General features: G+C 55.8%; 2 protein-coding genes across 2 annotated transcripts; one reads left to right on the top strand and one right to left on the bottom strand.

The window, feature by feature from the left end:
* Window positions 1-881: 881 nt before the first annotated feature.
* LOC129514116 (uncharacterized) lies at window positions 882-9,283 on the bottom strand. The gene is made up of 6 exons (XM_055332665.1): window positions 9,232-9,283; window positions 7,598-7,780; window positions 7,080-7,210; window positions 5,726-5,903; window positions 3,188-3,300; window positions 882-2,783 (listed from the first exon to the last, which is right to left on the bottom strand). The coding sequence occupies exons 1-6, from the start codon at window positions 9,281-9,283 to the stop codon at window positions 2,673-2,675; spliced, it is 768 nt and encodes a 255-aa protein (XP_055188640.1). The 3' UTR covers window positions 882-2,672.
* Window positions 8,666-10,565, top strand: CALML5 (calmodulin like 5). Its single transcript, XM_055332069.1, has one exon. It carries the CDS (start codon window positions 9,850-9,852, stop codon window positions 10,297-10,299), a length of 450 nt encoding a protein of 149 aa, XP_055188044.1. The 5' UTR covers window positions 8,666-9,849; the 3' UTR covers window positions 10,300-10,565.

Raw genomic sequence — 10,565 nt, 5'->3', positions numbered from 1 at the left:
CATTCCACGTGTTCTACACTTGGCTCCCTGAAGAGGCGAGAGTCTCCCTGAACGTGATGATCTAACAGAGTCACCTTGCCCGACTTGCTACCTGCTTCCCAGGTGACACTCAAAAGACACCAAACGTGCAGCTTGAGAAAAACATAATAAAAATCAAGACCTGCTCACATCCTGGGCAAGTTTGAGGAGCCGAGGAGACAGTCCCTCAGGTGGATCTAAAAGGAAAGAGGGGGTGCCCGGGGGATCCATCAGTTGAGGGTCTGCCTTGGGCTCAGGTCATGACCTCAGGACCCTGGGATCCAGCCCTGCCTCAGTGGGGCTCCCAGCTCAGCAGAGAGCCTGCCTCTCCCCCCTGCCCCTTACCCCATTGGTGCTCGCTCTCTCTGTCTCTCTCTCGCTCAAATAAATAAATAAAAATCTTTAAAAAAATAAAAGGCCGGAGAGAGAGAGAACCCCTCTGAAACCCCCCTGGGCCGGAAGTCCCAAGGACCAGAAGCCGCTGGGCCTGTGGACCCTTCCAAGCGGCAGGGAGGCCTCACTCACGCCTGGGGGCCACTTCCAGCTCGCTGGAAACCCAGGATGGTGAATCTGATTCCACCAAGCGTGCCTCTCTTGATTCCCTTTTTTCTTAAAAATGAAAGTTCTGCGAAGCCTGGGATTTGTGAAAAAAACGAACAAGGGGTAGTGGAAGGGAGGTGGGTGGGGGAACGGGGTGACTGGGTGACGGGCACTGAGGGGGGCACTTGATGGGATGAGCACTGGGTGTTATGCTATATGTTGGCAAATCGAACTCCAATAAAAAATATACAAAAAAAAAAGAGTGAAGACAGATCAGAGATCAAATCAAACATTGCAGGTCACAGATGTCAAGAACAACAGAATAAACTTCCAATTTTAATACATGAGCTACATAACCCCAATGGGTCAAAACACATCTTATCTGTGAAAACAACAAACCAAGTAAATAATCTCTCTGTAGAAAACCATTTATAACTCCCTTGGAAACTGAATTCATAGTCTTTAATAAAGCTTGTTTATAATGATGATGAAAGAGTCAACCTAAAAGATTTTCCACTAGCCAAAGTTGGGACAAGTTCAGCAGCAATTATGATAATAACTGCAATGGATTAGAACACACCCAAAGCACTTAAATCCTTGAATTTATAATGACACTCAGAAAACAAAACAACTCTCACTGGTCACCTTCAGGGGATGCTAAGAGAACAACTAATTTTTCCAAAAACTGATAAATAAGCTGAAAAAAAAAATCAAAGTATTTATCCTGTTTTTCCTCTACAAACTGTGCCTCAAGATAACAAAATAGTTGATAGGAAATGTTTTTTTTATATAAGTCTTACAACTAATAAAAATGAAAGAATTAGAAAATTAAAAAAAAAAAGGAAAATGAGTCATCCCAGAAATAGCAGCAGATATAAAGGTCCTTTAAAGATAAGTTGTCTTGCACACGTACACCCGTGCTCATGTGCGCACACGGACCATATCATGCATGTTTTTCATCTTTTCCTTCTCTTTGTATTTCCTTCCCTGCGCCTCCCCGCCCTGCTCACGGTCCAGATTTGTGATCGGGCTCATATAATCCTACTCCGGGTTTTACTGCATGACCTGTTGCTGCCCCAGCTGACCTCTTGCCGAGCAACCTAGGGAGATACCCATTTTTTGGTGTCCTCTCTCTCTGGCAATAGTGATTTCAGCGAATTTTTGCCAGCCAGACTGGGGATAAAATGATACCTTGTTATTATTATTACTCTAGTTTGTGCGTCTCCATCTCCTGCCAAATGGCAGAGTCTTTCCATATGTTTGTTGGCCATTTGGATTTGCTCTTCTGTGAGCTGGCTTCGTATCCTTGGCCTGTTTTTTTATTTAATTATGGTTTCTTAAAAAAAAAATTAAGGGCTCTTCATTGATATATTAAATGACTGGTCTCTCGATCATTTCCTCCAAGACCTGTCACTTTTTCTTTTTCTTGTCTTTTTTTTTTTTTTTTTTTGTAGCTTACACAATGTAGGATTTTATTCCATGAATATAAAGGAAGTCCACAGGAGAGCCATGTGATGATGTCCCTACTTCTACACCAACTCCTGATCCCCGGCAACGGGTCAGGGCCTCGCTTCAAGCCAGAATTCTGGAAAATGGTGGAGAAAGTCCATCTCCTCTCTTCCCAGAGACTGCGCACAATTCTTTGGCTTACACCGTCTTGGGCAGAAACTATTGGCATAAGTATACTAGCAAGGGAAGTTGGAAGTGTATTCTTGGAAGTCTCCAGCTGGCCATGTTTCCCGGGAGAAATAATGGGGTTTATGACGTTCATATTACTTTTAGGGAAGGCTGTGAGTATAAACTCTTGGTCATCTTTGCCACGAAATCCCAGAGAAGCTGTTTGCTTTCTCGCACGACCCAGGCTCTACATGAGATATTTCATCTCTCCTTCTGAGCCCTGACTGCTAGGAGTATTCATGCCAACACAAAAGGCACCAACTTTTCTTTATGGACAGTCACTTTTTACCACTCACAGGACAGCTTATTTCTAACAGAGTCCCTCTTATTTTTTAGCGTAGTCTTTCATGACTTCCCATTTCCAGAATCATTTTACTGTATTTCTGCTGTTTCACCTCTGACTTTGGGCCTCCATCCGCTGGCACATCGAGTCAGATCTAAACTCCTGATGGCTGTCTGCGTCCGCGTGTCACAGCCGTTAGCATGACCAGGACAGGGCACTGGTTACGTCCTCGTGTAACAGGTGGATTGTTTGTGTCCTGGGACTTCTGACAAAACGGTGAAGAACGGTAATTAGCTTCCGGCAACTTCTCTGCTTTGGGGCTCCCCTCTTCTTCCCCTCCTGTTACCGCCTGTCTCTCCAGGGACCCAGAGACCCTGCTCTTCCCCCCTCACATCCTGATACCCCAGTAGCCCCCCCCAGATTGCTCCCCTAGCTCTAGCAGCTGTGCCCCCCTGCTTCCCGCTTCTCCCCTGTGCTGTGCCTGCACCCCCACCCCGGGGATCCCCAAAGTCAGCCCCTGGTCTGGTGCCTGGCTGACCGTGATGGAGCGTTCACCTACCCACTGAGAAATGAGTTTATATAAACTTGCCAACAGTTCTTTAACAGAGAAGGTCCTTACGGTTCTTAAGGGTATAAAAGGAAAGGTGGTCCTTCTTGAACCGTCCTTACCCTACAAGGTAAAGTGTGGGCGGTCATGTCATTCCAGTCCTTGAGTGCGGATGTGCACGCGTTCAAGCCAATGTAGAGAGCAAGAGAAGGGCATGCGTCAGGTATTACCAGTCCTGCAGTGGGGGGGGGGCTGTCATCCATGCTCTGGAATGTTCTGCTCACCAACATAGGACATCGTGACCCAGTTTGTGTGGTCATGTCCACAGTGGGGTGGGCATGTTTGGACGGAGACCCTGTTAGCCTCCTGCCTGGCTCTCCTCGGGGCAGATGGAAAGGGGGACGTGGGGCGGGATGGCGAAGAGCTGTTGGGAGCTCTCCAAGGGAACCCCAGCGGGTAGGGAGGGCCCCGCGGCTGGCGCTCTGGGAGCTCCGCGGCCTAACTGGCTCTTTCTGAACAATGCACTGGGACGCACTGGGACGCACTGGGACACACTGGGACATATGGGATGCACTGGGACGCGTGGGTGCACCCGGGGCTCCTCCATCTGCAGGAGGACCTGGGGCTGCTCCCTCCCTCATTTCTTTCCTTCTTTAAGATTTTATTTATTTATTCATGAGAGACACACACAGAGAGAGGCAGAGACACAGGCAGAGGGAGAAGCAGGCTCCTTGCAGGGAGCTCGACGTGGGACTCGATCTAGGACTCGGAGATCACGCCCTGAGGCGAAGGCAGGTGCTCCACTGCTGAGCCACCCAGGGGCCCCTCCCTCCCTCATTTCTTGCCAGGTGGATGGAACCAGCAGCAGCCCCGGAGCAGGGGTCAGGGGAGGGAGCTGCAGCAGGTGTGTCTGAGCCAGGGTGCAGGGAACAGCAGCCTCATGTGATGCGTTAGGGTCTCGTCCGGAATCCAGAGATAGATTAGACACACCCGGCACCACTCTCAGACTGACTGATTTATTATTGTTTTTTTTAATTAACATTTTTAAATTTTTTGAAAGCCCCTGGGTGTTTCAGTCAGTGAAGCATCTGCCTTCCGCTCAGGTCATGACCTTGGGGTCCTGGGATCGAGCCTCGAGTCGGGCTCCCTCCTCCTTGGGGAGTCTGCTTCTCCCTCTGCCCACCCCCGCCCATGCTCACTCTCTCTCTCTCTTTCTCTCTCTCTCTCCCATGTTGTCTCTCAAATAAATAAAATCTTCAGAAATAAATAAATAGGGATCCCTGGGTGGCGCAGCGGTTTAGCGCCTGCCTTTGGCCCAGGGCGCGATCTTGGAGACCCGGGATCAAGTCCCACGTCGGGCTCCCGGTGCATGGAGCCTGCTTCTCCCTCTGCCTATGTCTCTACCTCTCTCTCTCTCTCTCTCACTCTCTGTGTGACTATCATAAATAAATAAAAATTTTTTTAAAATAAATAAATAAATAATTTTTTTTTTTTTTTTAAGAGAGCGAGCATGCACACCAGTGAGGGAGAGAGAGAAGCCCCAGCAGATTCCCTGATGTGCTCGGAGCCTGACTGGGGGCTCGACCTCACGACCCCGACATCACGACCTGAGTTGAAACCAAGAATCAGACCCTCAACCCGCAGAGCCACCCAGGAGCCCCGATTTATTACTGTTTTTAAATTAAGCTTGCTGATTTACACATTTGGTCGACTTTTTTCTTCCCTGACAACTTCGGTTCCACCTTGTTGTGTCTAAACTGCTGTGACACGAGGCCGGGAGCTGTGGCAGGTATGTGGTTGTGTGCAGACAGGAGCTGGGGCTGGTCGGCCCGAGAAGGTGCGGCAACCAGACCCTCCAGGGCTCGGCGCATGCACCTGTCCTGTCCCCACTGTGACGGGACCCACGGGGCCATTTCTTGGGGCCACAGCCCGCCCTGCTCGCCCAGAGTGACGGGGAGTAGAGCGTAGGGAACTCCCTCGGAAGGTCCCCACCGCAGATGGCCAAAATTAACACGCTTGGCGCCTGAAGGGTCACCTCTCTGTCCTCGGAAAAGCATCTCGCGTGGAAAGCGCCGGAGAGCTAGAGGGCCCTTGTTGCCGGGGCCGCGTGCGTGTGTGGGGACGGTGCAAGGAGGGCGGCGTGCATCCTGCCAAGCTCCCAGGGTGTCACAGGGTGGGAACGATGGCCCTTGCCCACCGCCCGGCAAGTCTAGGCAGACCGCGGGCACCGACGGCGCCGGCAGTCAGCTCTGGGGGCAGAGGGTCACCCGCAAGGCCTGCTCTTTGAACACAAGCCTTGCGGCAGCAGGGCCTCTGCCCTTGTCCAGGTGACCCGCTGGTAGCCCTAGAATCCCGGCATGGCTTGCACAACCATCCAAAATGGAAAAATGCGGGGCCCCCCGGGGGGCTCAGTCAGTTCAGTGTCTGACTTGATTTCAGCTCAGGTCGTGATCCTGGGGCCGTGGGATCGAGCCCCGAGTTGGCCTCTGTGCTCAGTGCAGAGTCTGCTTGGATTCTCTCTCCCTCTCTCTGCCCCTCCCTCCTGCTCTCTCTCTCAAGTCCACAAATCCTTAAAAAAAATAAGAATAAAATGGAAAGATGACCTCTGACTTCTGAGCCTTCAACGTGTGACTGCTTCCTGTAGGATGATGGTCACCTACCAGATTGACTCAGTGCCCCTGGGAGCACCTGCTCCATCGTGGGCGAGAGGGGTGGAAGTGGTGAAGGCGACAGACACCAACCCTCACAGCAGCAAGACCAGGTGTTTGCCCAGGCCTGGGACTTTCTGGGAACGGGGCACAGCCCCCCGGTCTGCTTCCAGGATGTCTGTCCTGCGACCTGCAAGAAGATGCCCGCAGGAGCCAGGGGCCGCCCGAGGTCCCCCACAGTGCTGGTGCTCGGGTGATGGGGCAGGGTGGCCCTAAAGGCTCCTGGTGACTGTGTGCCTGAGCCCGTCCCTAGCAGGTGCTCCTTGTCCTGCAGCTGCACCAGGGTCAACCCTCTTAGGCGGGGACGGCATCTTGTCTGCGGTGAGGTCACCTGCCTCGGGCTACAGCATCTGTGACCTGTGAGGCCAGGGCGACACCCCACATGGCTGCCGGGTTCCAGGGCCCGAGCGCTCCTGGGGATGTGGCTTGGGTTTAGGTTAGGGGTTCAGGAGGGACACTGGGGGCCCCGCCGTCTGTGAGGGCAGCACAGAGGCTCAGCACTTCCACCGCCCACTGCTCTCGAGACGCCTGACAGCCTGATGGGGGGCGGGAGCCGGTTCTGGAAGCTCTGTGTGTGGACGGCCTCACGCGGGCACATGAGGTTCCAGGCGGGCTGGCGGAGGTGCCAACCCCAAGGACTGGCCGAGTGGGAGGGACAGAAGGGAGAGCAGGTTCCCGCAAGTCAGGGGAGCCAGAGGAGGCCCCCAAACCTGTCTGACTGGTTTCTCACCCATACTTGGCCCCGAGCGAAGGGAGGGCTGAGTGAGCTGCTGCTCCTGGGGAAGCCTGGGCTGGCTGGGGGTGCTGAGGCCTGGGCCACCCCCCACACACCTGGGCCCGACACACGCACGTGCACACGCACACGCAGGGCTGCTGCATGAGCAGTGGGAGGGAGGACTCCCTCCCTGGGGGGACACTCTCAGGAACCCCCACACCCTAGGGGAGGGCTGCTGCCTCCCTGCCCTCCCCTCAGCCCCGGGGACCCCCTGGACCTCTAGGACTGCAGCCACTCACCATGGCAGCAGACCTCGTGTCCCTGGCCGCAGGGTGGGGCAGGAGAGGGAGCCAGTCCTGGGCAGGACAGCTGACCTCTGACTTCGGGCAGGTGACACCAGGAGGGCCCCAGGCTTCCTCCACTGGCCTGCTGGGTCTCTGGGCCACAGCCTCTGGGTTCTCGTGGGCTCCAGGCACTCTGTTCTCAGCAGACCCAGGTACCCCTCCACCAGCAGGCAGCCTTTCTCTGTAACCCTCACACTCGGTCGGGGAGGGGGGCACCCCACGGGCTGACGTGAGGCATTCTTCTCACCTGTGCATGCTTCTTACAGGCCCCGGGGACCCAGTGCTGGGACACGAGCAAGTGACAGTGTCCCAGCCTCACCTCAGACTCCTCCCGGCTCCCTCCTGCTCCTTCCAAAGCGCTGGGCTCTGCAGGGGCTGCTGCGGAGCAAGAAAGGGGCTGGATCACGCTGGGTTAGGTTCTGGCGACACAGGCCCTGCTATCCCCCTTCCCCGGCCCTGGGGTCCACCGTCGGAGCTCCCCAGCACAGGGGACCCATGGCCGCTCGAGGCAGGACACCGGGTGGGAGGGGAAGTGAGGGATTTCCACGTGGCTTGGAACACACGGTGGTGGGGAGGGAGGAAGCAGGCCCCAAAGTGGCAGGTGGGGAGGTACTCACAGAGGGTGGCCCTCTTCCCAGGGGTGGGTGGCCTTGGGCAAAGAACCGTCCCTCCCAAGGCTCCATCTGTGCATGGGGACAGTGAGCGACCACCATTCTCCCCCTGCCGTCCCATGAGGACACTTGCTAGACTCTCTCTAGACACCACCTCTGCTGCGTGCGAGCCGCGACGTCCACGAGCTGACGGACACCAGAGCCTCGGACGGCTTGACGGGCTCCAGACCTCCGGGCAGACGAGTTTGGTTTATCAGCTCAATCAAGAAACGTATAATCACAAAATAGAGAGGGAGGCCCTCCTCTGAGTGTCGGGTCACATCAAACACAGCCCTTGCTACCGAAGATGAGCTTTATCCTAGAATAATAATGCCTTCCGTTGATCAAAGATGCTTTGATCTTTGATCTTAAGTGCCCTGATCATACATGGAGGATGACGTGGTATCCTATTTTATAGATGAAGATACCGAGACCAAGCTGGATTTCCAAATCAGCGGCGGAGCAAGAACCAAGAGCTTTTGCCTCCTGATAGCATCGGAAAAATTCCTCGTGGTTTACGCCGCACCATTTAATACCGAGGGAAAACAAGAAAATGGTAAGCGCCTCGGATTTTTAATCACGGATCCCGCTCCTAAGGGAAGAGGAAAATAAAATGTGAAAATATAGATTTATATCTTCATAGAGTCTTCAGAGAACGCCCTGGTTGCCGGGAGCCCCGCCCTAGGCCAGGCCCGGCTGCACCGCGTTCTCCACCCGATGCGACTGCGGCTTCGTTGACTAACCGATTGCTCAAGACATATCGAGGCCTCAGTCCTCTTCCAGCACGAAGATGAAACCGCGGCGCTTCTTCAAGACCTCTTTAAAGAAGTTAGACGACGAGAGCATTTCCCTTTGTGTCTCCACCTGGGGGTCCCCTGACTCGGGGTGGGCTTGGGGGCAGGTGCGCTGAGACCAAGGTGGGCTGAGGGGGCAGGTGTACTGAGCCTGGGGTGGACTGGGGGCACAGGTGCATTGAGCCTGGGATGGGCTGGGGGGGCAGGTGCATTGAGCCTGGCATGGGCTGGGCGGGCAGGTGCACTGAGTATGACGTGGGCTTGGGGGGCATTGAGTGAGGGATGGGCTGGGGGGCAGGTGCATTGAGCCCAGCGTAGACTGTGGGGGGGGCAGGTGCGCTGAGCCTGGGGTGGGCTAGGGGGGCAGGTGCACCAGGCCGGGGAGCTGTTTGCCTGGCTGCCTCCTAGGGGAGGAGAGACTCCTCAGAGGGTTTGACGGGCTGAGAGGCAGAGCTGGAGTTTATCTGATCCCTCAGAGACGCAGGTCCCACTGCGTGGAGGGTGGAGGTCCTAGGAACGTGTAGGGCTCGCATGTAGAGAGACCCCATAGCGACTCCCAGCCAGTGTGCCCCCAGAGCCTCGGGTCCCACTTGCTGAGGACTTGAGGAATAGACCCCAAGGGCTGAGCTCTTGCTCTAACTCTGTACTCAGGGCAGCGGGCAGAGATGCCATCTAGAGAACACACAAGACGGGGGTGCCCAGGCTCCCCAGCATCCCTGCTTCTCTGGGGAGGGATGCCCCACTCCTCCCTGTGGCCTCAGGGAGAGACTTGGACCTAACGATGGAACGGATTCAGAGGAGCTAGAGGAGAGGTGTTCTGGGGGGACAGGAAGCCTTTCCCTCGCACCCGAAATCACCCTCGGAATATTCGTGTGACAAGTGGCACACCCATGTGCTGGGGTCTGTGCACACCCAGGCTCCTTGCTCGCTCCAAGCCGCAGGCAGCTGGCCGCACCCTCCGTTACAGACCTGTTGGCCACCTGGGCTGGGAGTTCAGTGACGCCCATGGGGCCACCCTGATTCCACTCAGTTCCAGCACATCTGCCTCCACAGTCTGCCCTGTGGGGTGAGCACTGACAGGCAGCCCGAGAGGAGCCCAGGATGGCAGGCCAGGCCCCCTCTCGCCCAGGACCTGCTGTGTCCACCGCGCAAGGCTCCCTTCCCCTTCCCAGCCGTGCTCTCTGCGGAGATCACCTCGGCAAGAAGCTTCCACAGTGGCCCGTCTGCCATCAGGGCCAGGGGCTGAGGGGAGGCCGCCGATGGCCCCCCGTGTGGTGTGGCTCCCTTCAGCCTCCCCTGGGCGGGCCCCGCCACTCCAATTCCTGCATTTCTGGTCTGCGGCTGGTCTGTCCCTCCCTGGGAGGAGGATTTTGCCCAAGGACATGATGGGGAGGGTGGAGAGCCTTCCTCCTCCCTTTGCTCCAATTGCAGAAAAGGAGGGGTTCCCGTCCCACGGCAAGGCTGCCACAGAGGCTGTGCCCTCACACACACTCAGCCGCCCGTCCCCGCTGCAGTGCCCAGCTCTGAGCCGGTTGGCAGCAAGGTCGGAAGCTCCGTGACAGGTGTGGGCAACATGGCCGAGGAGCTGCCTCCAGAACAGGTGGCCAAGTTCAAGGAGGTCTTCTCCAGATTTGACAAGAACGGTGACAACACCATCAACACCCAGGAGCTGGGTGCCGTGATGCAGGCCCTGGGCAAGGATATGTCAGAGGCCGAGCTGAAGATGCTCATCGCCCAGGTGGACACAGACGGTGATGGGGTCATCAGCTTCCAAGAGTTCCTGGAGGCAATGGTCAAGAGGATGAAGTCCTGGGGCAGTGAGCAGGAGATGCGGGAGGTCTTCCGCGCCTTCGACCTGAACGGCGATGGCCACATCAGCGTGGACGAGCTCAAGCAGGCTATGGCCAAGCTGGGCGAGTTGCTGTCCCAGGAGGAGCTGGACACCATGATCCAGGAGGCCGATGTGGACAAGGACGGGCAAGTGAACTACGAAGAGTTCATGCGCATCCTTTCCCAGAAGTGAGACCCAGTCCTGGCCCGTCTCCCGCTGGAATCCGGTCCTCAGGCCTCTTCGGGGCCCCTGCTTGTGTGGCGGGGATGTAAAGGGCAAGGGTGGGTGGTAGTTGGGAAATTACCTACTGGTGGGAAAGCATGGCCTCTCTTGGGCTTGGGTTCTGAGCTCTCTGCGCCTGGTGAGACCCTACAGAGAAGTGGGGAGCCCCCACCTCGCTGTGCCGAGGAAACCCAACACAATGTGGTGATTGAAATAAAAGCAGTGTGAGCTCCAAA

Source organism: Nyctereutes procyonoides, unplaced genomic scaffold (assembly GCF_905146905.1).
Source record: "Nyctereutes procyonoides isolate TBG_1078 unplaced genomic scaffold, NYPRO_anot_genome, whole genome shotgun sequence".
NCBI lineage: Eukaryota > Metazoa > Chordata > Mammalia > Carnivora > Canidae > Nyctereutes > Nyctereutes procyonoides.
This window is presented reverse-complemented; position numbering and strand designations above follow the sequence as displayed.

What these genes read in the sequence shown, in the direction of transcription:
- CALML5 (XM_055332069.1), top strand. Translation starts at nt 9,850, where the DNA reads ATGGCCGAGGAGCTGCCTCCAGAACAGGTGGCCAAGTTCAAGGAGGTC.
- LOC129514116 (XM_055332665.1), bottom strand. Translation starts at nt 9,283, where the DNA reads ATGGGCGTCACTGAACTCCCAGCCCAGGTGGCCAACAGGTCTGTAACG. An exon ending in AGGGGCACTGAGTCAATCTG is followed by an intron (nt 3,301 to 5,725) that starts GTAGGTGACCAT and finishes CCCCCACTGCAG; the next exon opens with GACTGGTAATACCTGACGCA. An exon ending in CCCACACTTTACCTTGTAGG is followed by an intron (nt 2,784 to 3,187) that starts GTAAGGACGGTT and finishes CCGTTTTGTCAG; the next exon opens with AAGTCCCAGGACACAAACAA.